This window comes from Nesoenas mayeri (genome assembly GCF_963082525.1).
Source record: "Nesoenas mayeri genome assembly, chromosome: 2".
Classification (NCBI taxonomy): domain Eukaryota; kingdom Metazoa; phylum Chordata; class Aves; order Columbiformes; family Columbidae; genus Nesoenas; species Nesoenas mayeri.
In genome coordinates, this window is record NC_137543.1 from 15872092 (window position 1) to 15889484 (window position 17393).

At 41.3% G+C, this 17393-nt stretch overlaps 1 protein-coding gene across 2 annotated transcripts in view; it reads left to right on the forward strand.

Moving 5' to 3' along the window:
- SAMD12 (sterile alpha motif domain containing 12) overlaps window positions 1–17393 on the forward strand; it is a 146534-nt gene that overhangs the window by 52548 nt on the left and 76593 nt on the right. For both annotated transcript variants that reach the window (XM_080340498.1, XM_080340497.1), the window contains exon 3: window positions 10740–10880. In XM_080340498.1, coding sequence (XP_080196624.1) covers window positions 10740–10880 — 141 coding nt within the window. The remainder of the gene's footprint in view (window positions 1–10739; window positions 10881–17393) is intronic.

A 17393-nucleotide genomic window follows, 5' to 3' on the forward strand; every position in this document is an offset into this window, starting at 1 on the left:
ATACTCTTTCTTAAAAACCAGGTGTACCTGAAGACTCATACATAATACAGTGCTTTAATGTTTGCTGTTCTGAAGTGATGCAGACTCTCTGAAAGAGAAAAAAAGATATCGTATAAAGAAAACCCACTGAAGCTATCAGAAAGACAACATAATATAAATATTAAAAAGCTAAACAATTTCCTGAGGTGTGGGAGTTTACTAATACTTGTTTGGTTTATATACATTTCCTTTTCTTCCTCTTCCTCTTTCTTACACCTTTTTCCAAGACCTTTTGAGATGCTGGGTCTCATGCAGAGGTAACCAGACCCCAGTACTGCTGCTTCCTTCTTGTACAGACCCCAGTAACCCAAGCTCCTCTCAACTCTATTCCAAAACCTTCATTTAAAGACCACAAGGACCTGAGAATCACCCATTTCACTGCTTGATGACTCTGATTGTGAATTAGCCTCGTTATTGAACTAATTTATCATTTAGATTAGCTTAGGTTTACCTTGCAGCACTCATTTCTTGTTTTGCTCCTTCTTGCTGGATCAAATCCCATTGGGAATGGGAGAATTGTTCTGCCATTTCAAGATGCTGGGTGAGGTTCCTCTCACAAGCAGCTCTAGGTATTGCTATAGTCACTGGAAGCCATATACGGACCTTAGGCTCAGCTGGAGCTCATTAGCCAGCTCTATTTTTCTTAATTAGTCCCGAAACTAGAAGCTTTTGGAGGCTGAGGGAGTATATTGGGAAAGCATTGTTATATTCTTGCTTTGCTCCCAAGCTCCTTTCTAAGTGTGTGCTGCTGAGCATCCAGAGAGTGAGCGGCATGCACAGATCCCATTACATCTAATGCAGGACCTCAGTGTGATGCCTGGGATTGCAAACTGAATTCCTGAATTATCATCCAGAACAGCCCGTTGTGTGGCTGCCAAAAAAGCCTGGAGGCGCCTAAACATCCTGTTCCTCGTTTTATTGTAGCTGTGCATTTAGCTCGGTGCCTGGAGTTGCTTCTTGATGCCCCAGTCTGAGTAGGAGAGCAGAAGGGTTGAAGATGTCCCTGCTCATTGCACGGGATTGGACTAGATGACCTTTGAAGGTCCCTTCCAACCTAAGCTGTTCTATGATCCTATGACTCTAGGGGTTTTTCTACAAAAGATCACACAATGTCTTCCTGCCTTCCTGCACCTTGTAGGGGAAAATGTGCTTTTATTTTGCCTTGGGAGTGTGGGACCCACAGCCAGGGCAGGGGGCTGGGCTGTGTGTTCCATTTGGACCACAGTGCCAGTCTGCAGCCTCTGGTGAGGCTCCTGTACATTTGTGTTGTGTTGTTATTATTATTATTATTATTATTATTATTATTGGTTCTGCTTCTCTGTGCATGGTAAAATGTCTTGCTGGGTCAGATGCATGGGGTACGGGAAGCAGAATTTGAAAAAATAAGGTCTAGATTCTGTTACTTTTGTTGCTTACAGATTAGGTACAATAACTCATTACTTAGGTATCTGTTTCATTTCTGATCCAAAATTACTGTGGTCTCACAATGTTCTGTAGGTTGAGTGTAAGTACTTAATAGGAGGAATAGACCAGCAGCAAAAAATCCTTATGTCCTGATTCTCCTCACAGCTACAGTAATGAAGGCTGGAATAAATGCAAAGGAGCTCTGCAAAGTTTGTTCTACTACTGAACCAGCAATGAAGCAAAAGATTAGTGTCTGCATCTGTAAGACTGTGTATCTAATTGAACAGAGGTGACTCTTACAATAGGAAAACTCTTCTTCCCCTAGGTTATGAAACAGGCAGCATAAACTGTAAGTTAGGGGCCCATCAGAGGTGGTGTGTCCAGCCCAACGGGTGCCAGACTGCCAGTTAAAGCCCCCAAAGCAAAGTGGTAGAGCAAAAAGCACATCAGGAGGGATGTGACTGATTCTTCCTTCAGGTTAGGAGGGCTGAAGCAGTCTGTGGTGCTTAACCTATGAGCATGCTGCTTTTAATTTTCCATTTTTATTAACATGAATTATTAACATCATGAATATTAACACAAAACCTTTCTCAATTCCATTTTTTATTAAAAAATGAAGGGTAAAGCTGGTACAGGCACAGAAGAAAGCACCTCTGAAAGCTGCTTGGAGATAACAATGTGGAGCAGGAGGGTGCTAGGGCTACAGATTGGGAAATGTTGTAATATTGTATGTACCTCAGCATTGGGATATGAAAACTTGTTTTAATATTTAATAAAGCTCTTGGAAGCTCTTACTAGAAAATGTAAGTTCTCAGATTCTGTTCTTCTGGAACACAGAGCCTTCATAATGCAGTCCAGTAAGCTGGCAGGTCACATTGTGTAGGTCCTCCCTGCTTCCCACAGGTTTGGCATTAAAAGAAACTCAGAAAATGAATTAAACATATTGCAAATACTATTTCTTTGTGTAGGTTTTTGCCTGAACGCTGTATGGCGGTTAGAATAATCAGGAGGAAGAAGGGGCGGCTTTCCCCAGCATCGCAGGATGAGTGAGATGTGCCCCGCGATCGCCTTGCAAGGCATTGCAAAAATGTGCAACATATTGCATGTAAATGAATTGTCTTTCCTCATCCTTCCATACATTGCATACTGTGTCCTTGGTGTGTATTTTGTGGCGTAGCACCCTTGTGTTATTGGATGGAATGATTAGTAGGAAATGAGAACAAGCAGCAACATTCACTGGTGGGTTCTGTCCCTCGGCGCCCAGAGCCTGCGCTTCAGCCACCCGAGTGCTCCATCCCAGCGCTCTCCAGAGAGCTCGGAGGTACACGTGGCTGTGCTAGGAGCAGGTATCCTTCCTCAATTAATTAAGCAGCAGCTTCTTTTGAATTCATGGGACTTGCTCCCTTTCCTGGATGCTCACACCAGCTCTATTTCCAGGCAGAACTGCAGAACCCCTTTTGCCTTAGAGATATCAGAAGGTAAGACAGTCTCCTGTGTGATCTCAAGGATTTCCCAGCCCTAGTAGGGTTGGGCACTTCAAGAATGAGTGTTGGGGTTTTTTGTGTGCATGCGTGTTTGTGGTTATTTCTCTTTTGGTAATACATGATCCTTTTTTTCTGCAAGAAAACTGATATTTGTAAGCTCCACCATTAGTAGTTACAGGAAAGGCTCTTGTTTGAGTTGCTATAAAGAGTTCAGTCAATTCTAATGCTTTCCAAATTGGGTTTCCCTTTCCTAATCTGTTCTGTGTAGCTGTGCCTTATAATATACAAATGTGTGTTTACTCCTGAATAAATTAACAGGAGTTTTGCCAGCAGGCAAGATCTAATGTGATTTTTTTTAATTAATAAAGAAATGGGATATGTAATACATAATGGGTTGCACACTGAGCGACATTAGATTAACTAGGAATTGAAGTACTGTGTGTCCCGCTGATGGTGGACAAAATCAAAGGTGTTGACAGATTCACTCACTCCATCGCAAACCGAAAAGACCTTGAGGTTGTTTATTTGAATAGGGGGACCATAAATCTAGTACACGGATACCAGCAAACAATAGTCCTGGATTTTGTTTCTTAAAAAATACGATGTGCAATATAATAGAAGTCCATTATTATATGTCTTTATATCTTTATATATAGCTGTAGATAATATATAATTTGGTACAGCCAGGAAGCAGGTTGGCAAATGAATATACAATAAGCAGTGTGGATTTATAGACTGCCTGCTAAAGGTTTACATTTATCCTTAATTTACTTTGTGGGTCCTATCGGGTCCTTCCTGAGAGCACTAAAAATGGTTGTCTCACATTTTACAGTACATTTGAAAAGTGGCGTAATATGATTTGTGCCTGAATTTATATTTCAGGGGGGAATTCAAGTTATTACTATTTCCTCCTATTAAAATCATCAGGTCCTGAATATGTTCAGCTGAAAACCAGGACTGTCTAACAGTCTTTTACTCAAGACTTGTAAGGAATCAATATAGTTCCCATCAGTACAGTAAATTACTTACTGAACCACTTCCAGTAATCACGATGCACAATTTCTCATTAACCCCTTCCCTTCTCTGTATGGAACCAATATTGTCTTAGAATAAAATTACTTTGGAATATATCTGTAAATCATGAGACAATAATTTTGTATTGGGAAATGCAACTAAGTTAAAGATTGTGTTGAGTTACTTTCCTTTCATATCTTGTTCATGCTTGCCGTTCAGAAGGGTGAAGGGAAGGCAGAAAGATGCAGGAGAACTGTGACCTGAGAGGCGGCTTATGGAAATAAACTGGTTTTATTGTAGATTTGTTGGCAGCAGTAACAATAGTCATCACTTCCTCTGTCAGAACTATAAACAGACCTGATGTGAAGACAAAGGATGCAGATAATATTCGGAAAGTGCCTTTGTTTACATCGCTGCTTTTTTGGGTTTGATCAGACATGAATTGACCAGTATGACAGGGGTTTTTGGGAGGAACTTTGCTGTAGAGCTGGCCTCATATAGATCCAGCAAATAATGCATGAGAAAGAGCCAGAAAATAACCTTATTCTTTGATGATGTTAACAAATAAAGGTGTGTCCAAAGCTAATTTGATACCTGAGCAAATGCTTTCCTGCGTTTCCAGTGGAGCCGTAATGGAGTCTGGGGCCTCTCCCATTCCCGTGACTTACCAGAAAGTAATTCCTGCAGCTCTATGGAGGTTTGCTGCACTTGTGAACAGGATGAGAAAGCACAAGAATGCTGGCTTCGTGCTGGAGAACTTCCTCAGTTGGAGATCTCTGATATTCATAGTCTTAAATAGTCTTCTTTGCTCCTTCTGGTCCCTTTCATTAGAAACCGTTGTTACCTCTGCCCTATTTCCATACCAGTGTCCCTTGTGTCTCCTATCTGTCTAAGCTGGTCCCCAGTTGAGAGCTGTTCATCGTGTCAGAAGTACCAGCAGCTACCAATGGCAATTTTGGGAGCTAATTCTCCTTTGCATAGGCTGACAGCTGCTATTCTGTTAGTATGTAGATCAGTAAAGTGTTTCCTGCCATGGTGAATCTGAGGAAAAATTAATCCATTTTTACTTTTTAAGTGAGTCTTCCCTGATTAATGACATATTAGATAGTTAAAGTGGGACAAAAAGGGTCGTGATGCAAACTGCAGTTTACCAAGTGTCTGCACCAGTCTTAGGGCTAAAATGATTAGTAAGGCGAGCCAGATCTAACAGCTTTTGCAAGAAAAGCTGTAGATTTGCCACAGGGCACGGATGACAAAGTGGCTGATGTGTCTGGTTGACTAGTAATGAGACTGACATGAGAAGGAAAGACGTGCTCTTAATTTCTCATGTGCAAAGCAGAAAATCTAGGACTGTAGAAGATCTGATGGGTTATCAAGAACAGAATCATGAAGTCATATCAAGTTTGCTCTGAAAATTTGATTGATTTCTGATTTGTGCTGCTTCTTTTACAAGATATTTCTGAACCCAGCGTCCTCAGTTGTATTCATATCTATTTGTTCTCTTTTCAACTTAGTTCTCTAGTTTAATATTCTTCTCTTTGCCTGATGTTTTTCTCCCTCCGCTGCCATTGTGAGGCCATTTTCATTCTATGGGTGACTATTTGTTTTTCTCGCCTCCTCTCATAATTTCACCATTCCTCACTATGAAGTCATAGCCTTTCTCTCTGCCTGTTCTTGTTTGAATTCTTCTTTCCTGAGTATACGATGAGAATTTTATACTTGTGTCTCAACAGCACCTGAATAATGGTATTAAAGTCTGTGTCTCTTCTTACTTGATAAGGCCTAGGAGGCTTGTTTTTAAGCACTGAAGTGAAGCCAACAATCAGTGTATGTAAGGAAGAGGAAAGCTGTGATCAGACTATTTCAAGTAGAAAAATCCAGTGAACTAGAATTATGAATGTTTGTGGAACTAAAGAGGTAAATACAAAAGCAAATTGTTCTATCAATTAAGAATATCCTGTTGTGTCAACAATTTTAAAGGGAGATTGCAGCATTTAAGTATAAACTTGAAAAAGTTTTCATCTTGCATAGTTCAGGGGCTTAGTGAATCCCATGTTCCAGTTTTTCTAGGTTTGTCAGCTGAATCCTCCCAGAAATACGATCAAAAGGCTTATAGCTGAAGTTTACAAATCATGAAAGCGACAGATAAGCTGAATGTTGAACTGTTAATTAAACAGTGCAATGCAAGAAGTAGAGAACACTTGAAGCAATTAGTTAGAAATTAATATAAAACAGATAAAAATGGGCAGTGAGCTTCTGGAATTTGCTACCTCAGGAGGCTGCAGAAGCACACAGTATCAGGAAGACCAGAAGACTAATTTATGGACATCAGGACAATAAGTAGGTGCTAGAAATACCATACTCTCTAATAACCCTAGTATAGCAGTTCTAGATCCTGGCATGATACAAAGGGAATGTCTTCAGAAAGTTGCCCTCTCAATAGCTCTCCTGAAATATATCTCCTGCCACCACTCTGAGTGCAGGGCTCGGTGAGCTGTTGGTCTGGCATTAGGGCATGTTTTAATGTCCTTATGTTCTTCAGCCTGTTCTTTATTTCCTGGATTCTGTGCCCTATGGTAAGTAAAGTGAGAATCTTGTCTTGATATTCAGGTGTGCCCCTCATATTGTACTCAGGAGACAAGATCACCTTTCTTGGCCATAGTTTGCACACATTATTTGTTCCCCCTAGTGGTTTATTGTTTTCATCAACTTTAAATTAGTCATAATTTTCTTCAAGGTTTTGCGTGAGAGCAGCTTCTTACTAACTCTTGGTTCCCTGTCTTTCTTCAGTTCTTTCTCATGTTTAATAAACCCTTTCTTACTGATTCGTTCACCTCTATCACATGTGTATTCTCAAGACTTCTCACCTGGTGCCCCTCTGGGTCCTGAGCTGGAAGGGACCCACAAGGATCATCGAGTCCAGCTCCTATCCCTGCATATGACAACCCCACAGTTCATACCATGTGTCTGAGGGTGTTGTCCAGTCTCTTCTTGAACACCGTCAGGCTTAGGGCTGTGACACCTCCCTGGGGAGCCTGTTCCAGTGTCCAGCACCCGCTGGGTGTCTGAGAACAGCAGCTGGCACAGCGTCCCAGGCTCTGGGAGGAGAGCAGTGGGCTACACCTGTGCAGGGAGGTGGGAGCGTTCCTGGTCAGACACAGCGGACCCTGCCGTGTTCTTTGCTCTAGGGCTAATGCCAACCGCATCCGACCATTGCTTATACTCATATTAATGTTCTGTGGCAGGCAATGTTTCTCCCTCCATTCAAATTTTCATCTAATCCCAGCTTGATCGAATGAGAACTGCAGCAGCCAAGTCATATTAGAAAAAATTAGGCCATCAATCCATTATTAAGCTGGAAAGTATTTTATATTCTGTGTCTGCCCTCGAGGCATCTCTGAACGTTCCACAGCTGATCTGTCCTGAGTGTAAGAGGGCTGGGGTTTAGGTGCTAGAAGATGCGTACAGATACTGAGGGAATTGTGGGGTTTCTTTTATAGCCTTTGGTTTCCAGCCTTGCAGTTAGCTAGAGCCAAGGCCTGGGTGTTTGTGACTGTGATCTTTATGGTTCTTTATGCTTTTGGAAAGAATCTCCCGGTGTCTTTTACACAGGCAGCTGCTACATCTAGAGGTAGCACCAGTTCTGTAGCATTGGGAAATTTTCCTGAGATGTAGGTAAAGTTCCTTTACTTGTGTTCTAGCAACGATCAGTATACTGTTTCAAAATGTTACATTTGTTGTGTGTTCTGTTCTTGATAATATATTCTATCCAGCACTCTCTGAAAAATCTATCCCAAATTTGTACTGTATAGCTGTCTCTATTTTAACCGTGATGCTTGCCAAAATGACCATCTTTCGTGTATGCTTATTAATTTCCTTCATTAATCTTCTGTTATTCAAAGAAAATAGATCTTTATTATGAGATCCTTCATGCAGGCTGTTTCACAGAATCACAGAACAGCTCACGTTGGCACCTCTGACGATCACCTACTCCCACCACCTGCCCAAAGCAGGGCTGACTACAACAGGTTGCTCAGGACCTTGTTAGTCAGGTTTTCAATATTTCCAAAGTCAGAGACTCCACAGTTGCCCTGGGTGACTGATTTCAGTGTTCAATAACTCTTGCAGAGTTCTTAGAACTAAATTATAACCCTTTCAGATACGTACAGTTCAGGAAGCAAGACAGTGAAGCATCCGAAATCATTACCTGGTTGTCAGGACCTTGGCCTCAGGAACTACCTGGCTTTGGTGACTGATCCAGGCATTAGTGATGTCTTTCCAATGGCATGACTTAGTACCAGAATAAAAAATTATTCCAATTCTGAGTTGGATGTTGTTGTTGTGAGTGTGGAGGGGGAAGCAAGTGTGGGGACGATCGAATTTTCTTAGTTCAGGTCACTTACTGCATTGTTGAAGTGCCACATTTGGATGTTTGCCTACTCACCTCCTCACTGCCTCAACATGTCACTTTGGATTTGGTGCAAGAAGGAGTTAATTTAAGGCAACTTGTAAAAGCTGCTGCAGATAGTATGACTCAAAGACAATTTTTTCCAATGGCATTGTGCTTTGAGCCAAAACCACGGAGGAACTGGCATGCCAGGAGCTGAAAAGAGACGTCTCTGTTCTGTGCACATTCAACCTCCAAAGGCAGCGACTGGGGTAGGGAACTGATTTGAATATGAAATAAAGAATTGCCCAGAGGAAGTAAAGAGCAATGACTATATCTACGGCCAAAAAGAGGTGGAGGGCACTGGGTGAGACGCATGGCCTCTGTATGTCCTTTCATATTACTGTTGCTGACTCCCTGCCCTAAGATGACATACATGTTGGCACTCTTTAAACTGATGACTTGTTTATTTTTGTTTGCTTTCAGTTGCTAGATTGACATTACAGACCGTACTTTTGGACTGCTGTACATCCTTTGTAAATTGCTTTAAGATGTTTTAGTGTGATAAGGTGATACAAAAATTGAAGTCATTATTACTATCTGTATCACCAGGGGAACTGGACAGCTGGCATTGATCTGGAAGAGACTAATTTCCATATTTCGTTATTACATTAACCCATAGAATTCTTCTTGTTTATGATTTCAAAGAATTTTTTCCTAGTCAAAAGGTCATCCTCTGTAGCATGTAGTGCTGGAGAGACATGGAAGGGCAGAAAATAAATGAACCCTGTCATTTTTTATCTGATCAATAACATCTTGCTTTGTTAATAGTAATATCCCAGTATTTTATGTTGTGTCATATCAAGGTCCAACTAACAGCTTCACGTAACCGCTTGGGAGTGGGATCTCACAGTTAGTGAAGGGTACATCACTAACTGCTTGGTCTGGGGCAAATATTATGCACCCCTTCCAATTCTTGGCATTTATCTTTTTAAATCTTTTTTTAATTAAAATAATCATAAAAATTCTGTACTCATTGCTGTTTTGTCAGTAAAGAGATTGAATAAGGGCCTTATCTTGCTGTGTTGAGTAACACTTTATGATGAGCTAAATTGTACCATTCATCCAAAAACCACAGTGATGGTAGCACAGAGGCTGCTGTGTTGCAGAGAGAGTAACTTGCTCATCGCTGTTTCCTTCTGATTTCAGAGTAAAGCCTGAGAAATCAAAGAAGGTATTTTTAACAATTAAAAGTATTTACAGTCAGAACTAGAAGAGGTAAAAAGTCGAGTCCGTTTAAACAAGTGAATGAAACAACACGCCATTTTCCAAGGTAGTATCGATGCAGCTCTGGTGTGCTTTGCCAGTGCTGGCCAAGGCATCTTTGCAGAGCAAATACATTTACTGGGAACCAGGTAGCGAGTCACAGGGCAGTGCTCCCTGTACCTACCTCACAGCAGGGGGGAAGACCAAAGAAGGTGAAGTTTTGTTCTTCAGGTAAACCTCTGCTTGATGCTTTGGTTCTCAGCTTGGTCCAAACACTTCTTTAATGTTGGCACAGCCAGCGTGCTGCCTTCCTCCTCTTTGCTTATAGTGTGGCAATGCCCAAAAGATGGAGTCAGAGCTCCACTAGCAGAATCTTTGATTTATTTTAACATCTACAATCTGCATAGGACTGTGGTTCAAAATTACCCTAATGGAAAAGAAAAGTCATGAACTAGGGATGATTGCCTGCAAAGACCATAGGCTCCTTATTGTTGGAAAATGTCTGCTTATAGTTGGGCAAACTTCTTTTTCAGCAATGATTTAGATATAGTTGATTGTGCAAAGAGAAGTCTCTGGCTCTTTATTTCTGTTTCACTGTGATAGGTTACTGTTGAAAGGGATTTGGAAGGCTGGACCACAAAGTACAGGTCTCTCCTGAGAAATGGTGCTATTACACTATAAACAGGTCTGAATTGCAACAATATTCATCCTCAGTATATCTTAAATCGATTAAATTGGTCAAATTCACTTTCACTGCTGGTTTCTTGACAGTAATTTAGATGCTTGTAAATAGGTGAGGGTCTATTTAGGCACCTGGTCCAAATGTAGACATATGGGGGATATCCAACCTGTGGGAGACTTGCTGTTACTTATGAACAGCAATTGGTTGTCTCAAACAGCACAAGATACCTATTTTACATGCTTAAACGTCTCACAAAGCATCAAAACAATCCAGAAAAGCAAAAGAAAAGGGAAGAATGGAACATAGATGTCTGGCAGTAAACCTAACAGATGAAACAATAACATCTCAGAGTGAGGTGTTTCAGGACTGAGAATTTTTTCTGTAGCAAATTAGCCTGTCAGAGTGAGAATAGTGCACTAATGGAAATCCTTGGCTGATTTTTCTTTTTGACTTTTGCATCCAGGCCGTGCTTTGCTGAGACTTACTGACAAAAAGCTTGAACGAATGGGCATTGCCCAGGAAAGCCTGCGACAGCACATTCTGCAGCAAGTCCTTCAGCTGAAGGTGAGGGAAGAAGTCCGAAACCTCCAGCTGCTTACACAAGGTATGAAAAATAATTTTGATATGGACAGTTATTGAGATCAGGTAGGAGAAGTTTGCCTGAGGGCACAAAAGGTGACTTGATGTTCTCCCACAAGAAATGGCATGTGAAAATGTCTCATAGATTCCACATGCTTTCCAAGTTGGGAACAAAAGGTAAAATAATGCATAAATAAATAGAGATGTTCAGCTGCGTGTTTTGCATGATGAATTGACTCCATCTACACCTTGATGCTGGGCTTACTCAACTGTCGGCTTACTAAGATGAAAGTAATTACATATAAAGGACACAAGTAGTGAACACGCTGCCTTTACAGACATTGTACATTTTGCATTAATTGTTTACTTTTAGTGTTAGATAAAAGAGTAATCTCTGGAACCTGTTTTACAGTAGGAGTTGTCAGTGGAAAATTACCTGTTAGACTCTGTTTTTTGCAGATGGCTGCTTCCTTTTTCATGTTGGAGTAATTTTATTGACTTGAACAGAGATGCTTGTAATTTATGCTGCTAAGAAAACACAAAACTGGGCTCAATATGGAGATCTTGATTAGGAGACAGGGAAGAAGGAATAACAAAAAAGCTCTTACATATTTTCCAAATGAGGTTAAGATGGCTTATAATGACTTGTGTTATTAGCTCTTTTTTAAGTCTTTTTAACAGCTGTGGTAACACGGAAGGAACATGATCATTGTGGTGATAGTGTAAAGTAACATGTAGACATCCTCTGCTATAGATATGCAATATTTTCTCAATGTTAAATGTTGTCTGGTAGTCCAATGAGATAACAAAACCCACATACTTCTGTAGTGTTTTGGTTCAGTGCCTATTATATGTCACATCATATGAAAAAAATAGAGTTCTTCGGTACATGCAGTGTATTTTTAACAAAATGTCCTTCACACATGGCATCATGTTCCTGATTAAGCCTTGCTCACTGTGTTTGGGGAAAAACTTTCTGATTAGTTGAGTAAGCTGCATTTTATCTGAGCGAGCTGATGTCTCAGCTGAATTCAGGCTTGGTGGTGTGTGGATTGTGGTGAGGAGCTGAAGGGCTCCTTCATTTTGTCATGACCTGTGAACATGACCTCACCTCATCTTGTGTTGTGCCAAAGGCAGTGCACATGCTGAAGCATCAGTGTCTTCCCCAGATGTTTAGGACTCTTCATCTATTCATCCTTTCATCCATTATTCCTACATCCTTTTCTCCAGTGTTAGCCGGGTTCTCTCTGCCCCCCCATCTGGATTGGTGCTTGAGATTTTGCCAGACTGCGAAGTCCTGGGCACCAACTGTCACTGTTCTAGGCCTGCTTACAGAAATTGGGATTTTATTGGTATGGGACAATGAAGACCCACAAGTTATAAACTTCCGTCAGTTGATCACCACAGTCCAGACAGATTTCTCCATAAACCTGGATTTGGCATTGAGAACTATGTGTTTCCAGGCTTCCCCTTTATTGTTTCTCTCTGGACACATCAACTGGTGTCTGAGTCACCATCAGTCAAACAGCGGCGACTGTCATGTCAGGGAGTTCAGGGCAGCATCCTTTGAGATGTATTCCTTACCCGTGCAGCTGAGGATCCAATTTTGGACTTCAGTGAGAGGATCAATAAATACGTGCTGGACTATGAAGATAGTGATGGATATATGGATGTGTGTTTAACGTAGTCTCTGCCATGTAGAGAGAACACTGTTATTTAGTTTAATCACATACAGGCATGCTATCATATGTTTTATGAAAGCCAGCACGAGCTTACAGAAAAATGGTGGTCTGCAGCTCCTGCTGTCTTTTGTGAAGCAATTCAGCTCCATCCAGCCTTCTCAAACAGAGCTGAAGTTCTAGGGCAGGACGACAGTCCCGGAAACATTCCCCTGTGCAGCAGAGCTGTGTTAATTGTGTGAGTCCAGAGCAGGGGGGACAGTGAGTGACAGGATGACAGCAGTGTTCCCGTCCCTCATCACCTCATTTACACCAGGTTGGAGTGTGTGTCTGTTGAAAGCGCTTGTTTGCAAGTACTAAGGTTAAGATACAATTTCTCAGCTACCGTGCAGTCTGTAAAGCTGTACGTCAGTTGTTCTCCAAAACTGGTTTTGTCCCCTTGCCCAGTTTCTTCAAACTGTCCATACGTATTCTTATTATGGCTTACATGTTCCTAATCCAGGTCGTTACTGAAATAGCTTTCTGTAAGTGCTTTTCGGTTTTGGAGAACATTCGGAGAACATTTTTTCTCTGCAAAGTAACACATTTGCATGCCAACAGTTCCTGCCTTTTGGAAATTCCACTTGCAAAATGCAGGTCACAGTGTAGCTATTGCTACACAGGCTTTGCTGTCCTCCAAAATGTCCTCCAAAGCGAGGAGGAAAAAAGCCCTCTGACTCTCAGTGCACAGCTCAGGAGATCGATAGGTGAAAGAAGCCGTTAAAACCCATTTCTGGATTAATTTAGCACACAGGCTGGGTTGCAAGCAATGAGGTCCTAACTCAGAGCCCACTGATGTCAGCGAAAAGACTTCCACTGACTTTAGTTCATACCCCGATTGAAGCTGAAGCGAACGGGGAAAGTTTTAAAAAAGCATTATATAATACTTATCAGATATTTTCGGTGGTTTTGTGTTCTGTTTTCCACAGAGAAAGTTAACCTCATTTTAAAAACTCAATAGAGAACTAGGATTCTTTTCTTCTTTTTCTGTTTCAGAAAAATTACTCAAAACTTTTTCATTCTTCTTCATTCAGGACACACCATCCAGTCTGTTCTGGGGGTCTTAGAGCCAGAATAGTATGTGATTGTGTAATTGAAGGCTTGTCTTCAGTTTTAGGAAGACTTTTCTTTGGAGTAAGAACTGGTTGATTGAGGCTATTATCAGCAGAAACGCTATTCCAACCTCCACTAGGATAGAAGGACACAGGCCCAACTACTGATCGTTGCCTTTTTCCCCAGACTTAGTGATGTTGAGGAACTAATTTGACAAAATACCTTCCAGTGTCTCTTGGGGAGAGCTGCACACTGTTGGAAACACTGTTATTGTACTGTTACCACTGTAAGGCTGAGTTGAAAGATCATTTTTCAAAAAAAGCCTTACATAACTACACAGAGAAGAAGTTATTTTGAGGTTTTTCAATGTGAGTCCTGCTTTTGGCGAGCATAGAAGAGACTGTCCTCAAAGTGGGAGAACAGTGCTATGTGGGATTCTGAGCAAAGTATCCACAGACAGCAATCTGCTAATAGGGCTAAGCTTAAGAAGCATTCTGGATTTGGATTAAATGCTACCTGCATTTAAGATGACATTGGACCCCCTCCTAAGCTTGTCTGTGAGTTTCATATAGGGCAAAGTGCTACTTGAATATACTGCTGGGCCACAGAACCTGCCAAATTGTCTTCAAAAAAAATTTATCCTGCTAGCAAAATGTGTTAGAATAAATCTTTATGCTTCAGTGAAAATTATCACAGCTGTTGATACCTGTTGAAATTATTTCTTCAGTAAGTTTTCTGCTCATCCTGATTTCCTTCCTTCCTCCCCTCCTTCCTTCCTCCCCTCCTTCCTGCCTTCCCTCACTCCCTCCACCTTTCCTTTCCCTCCCTCCACCTTCCCTCCACCTTTCCTTTCCCTCTCTCCACCTTCCCTTCCCTTTCCCTCTCTCCACCTTCCCTCCACCTTTCCTTTCCCTCTCTCCACCTTCCCTTCCCTTTCCCTCTCTCCACCTTCCCTTCCCTTCCCTTCCCTTCCCTTCCCTTCCCTTCCCTTTTCCCTTTTCCCTTTTCCCTTTTCCCTTTTCCCTTTTCCCTTTCCCAGAACAGTCCCATTCCAAGGTGTTACGTTACCCCAGCACTGTGTTCTTCCAGAAAGGGAACTAGGGGGCCTTCAAAGATGCATCTCATCTTCTGAGGAAAGATGAAGTAAGAGCCATGTGTTCTAGTGATGGATCAGTCATTGGGTTTTAGCAGAACCTTGTGACACAAACATTGCCTTCGGGGTCCATGCGGTGAGTAAACCAGGGCCATGGAACTGCCCCAGCTGAAATGTGTTATAAGGATTTTTACCCCATTATCAACTTCTTAATACTAGACTAAAGGCAGGCTTGATCAAAATTTGAGCTACTTGGCACTGAACCCTCCCGGACTGTCAGAAAAATGATGTTAAGTCCTGTTCACTTTATCTGCTTCTTCCTTGTGAATGTTGAAGGTATCAGGAACCTGATCCCTGCCATTCCAGCTTGCATCACCGCACGTGGGGAGATTTGTAGTCATTTTCCAGAATGAAGGACTTGCAGTATGAGGCTCACTCCCATCTTCTGAATTCCCACATATGAAGACCTTCCCCACTGTGGTAGCACCAGTACACAGTGTGAGTGATTAGGAGTTACACGCCTGCCTAAAAAGGGACTTGAGTGATCAGAAAATTTGACACCATGCGATCAGGTCATTTGGAGTTAAGAGAATATCATTGCAGCTTTCTGTATGGATACAGTGTATAGTGTATAGTATATCTGGACTGCCATTGCCTACTCTTTCCTGTCCCTTGAAGAAGCATTACTTCACATCATCATATTTCTTTGTCAACCCTGTAAAGAAGTCAGAACAACTGAAGTTCATTATAGAAGTTCATCCTGTTACACTTCCAGGATGTACTGTTTTCTTTCCTGGGTATGTTCTGGACTCAAGGTTTTGGCACCCAAGGAATCATGAGTTCCTTCCGCCAGAAATACATTTTTTTGGTCTGTAACAAACAGCAGATGTTGCCTCTGCGAGCGCTCCAGGTAGGCAGTGTGTTCGCCTTCCCCAGCAGCTGCCGGGGAAGTGTGTCCCACGTGAGGGATCTCGGGTTTGTGTCCCTGTGCTGATGTTCAGAGGCGTGCGGCATTTGAAATGTGGACTGTCCTCTTACCAGGCACTCGTTTCTTTTGTTTTCGTTATCTTGGCCTCACCTTTTTCTTTTCCCTAACCCTGAAGCTTCCAGCTAGTCAGGAAGGGCCTTTCTTCTTATAGCACAAATTCCTATTCAAATGTTTCTTGTATATGCTGTTTACATGGCATCTATCCAAAGCACAGAAAAAAACACTTGGTATTTCCGAAGAGCTCCAGCAAACTTAATTCTGAGCTGATTTCCTTTGCTCTGTGCTCCTGTAATGCCCAAAAATCTCAGCGAGACCTTGTGAGTTGAACGCAAAGTATAGCATGGAAACACTGTCAGAAATTACTCAAAAGTAGTAGTTTATTCCTTAACATAGCATCAAAACTGTGTTCCAGGACTCAACATGCTAAATTGCATGATTATAGGTAAAGAAATCTTAACCTTCTTCTTGATATTTATTTTCACTGTATGCCCATATCCCTTTTACTTCTTTCCATTGTATGTCATTTTTCCTGTACCACTGTAGGAATCTCAGCGCTTAACAGTGCTCTTCCAAGCCTGTGAAATGGCTTCACTACCATCCATTAGAGTACGAAAGAGCAGCCTTTGTTGTATTTTTCCCACTCGCAGTCAAGGACATTTTCGGCACTTACAGAGGACGTAGGCTCTGGAGTCAGAAGCCGTGGTTGTTCCTGTGAGGTTTTTCAGACTTTAGGCAATGTTAAGGATTCTGAAAATCAATTTTTTCAGGTTACAAGTATGCTCCGAGGGGTTCTCTATAGTGTTCATTTGTTTTAGCTGAAGCGGAATATCGTATGTGGAGTGTGTATCTGAGTGCAGATAAAATGTTTCAAATACATGCATCAGTGACGATAAATATCAAATTCCATCTATGGCATCAGTTATTTGAATTTCATGTGGCTGGTTTCTAGCTTCAGGAATATACTTTGCGGTGCAATCAATGGTCCCTGGTAGACCATTGAATTACTATGGTTCTGTTAGTTACCTTTTAGCTATTGCTGTGATGCTAATACATATTCATATCAAATAACCAAGTGATTCAGTTGACAGGTAAAATAAGTTCCAATACACTGGACAATACATTGTAATGCACTCTGGATGGGTTTAGCCCAGAATTGTCCTTCAGCATGCATAGTATATTAGAGTATGAAGAAGGAAACGTGTGCAACTATGAAATTTGTATTGATGAACTTCCACAGCAAGATTTTAGCTGTACAATATTATGATGTGCTTGCATTTTTATGTGTTTCTATAAATAATATTGCAACTCATTCTACTGGGAGTATAGTATTAGCCGTTTTGCGTAATTGCAAGGACGCAGTTGTCTGTTTTCCTTATTATTTCATTAATGTGGATTTTTTAATTCCTGCTTTTCAAATTTCTCAGAAGTCAGTCTATTGGAAAATTTGGTCGGGAAAGCTTAGCCCTTCTGAGCATACCCAAAACTGTCTCACGTTTTTTGATTAATAGATATTATATATATACATACATATATATATGTACGTTTTTCTCCACTCCTGTGTAAATTGGAAAGAGAAAAATTTTGCTCAGGGTTTGAGAAAAAAATTTAAATATTGCTGTTTGTGCTGCAGCCAGTCATGAAAGACTTTTTGCTAAATAGGAAAGTTTTGAGCAGTTAGAGACTGTG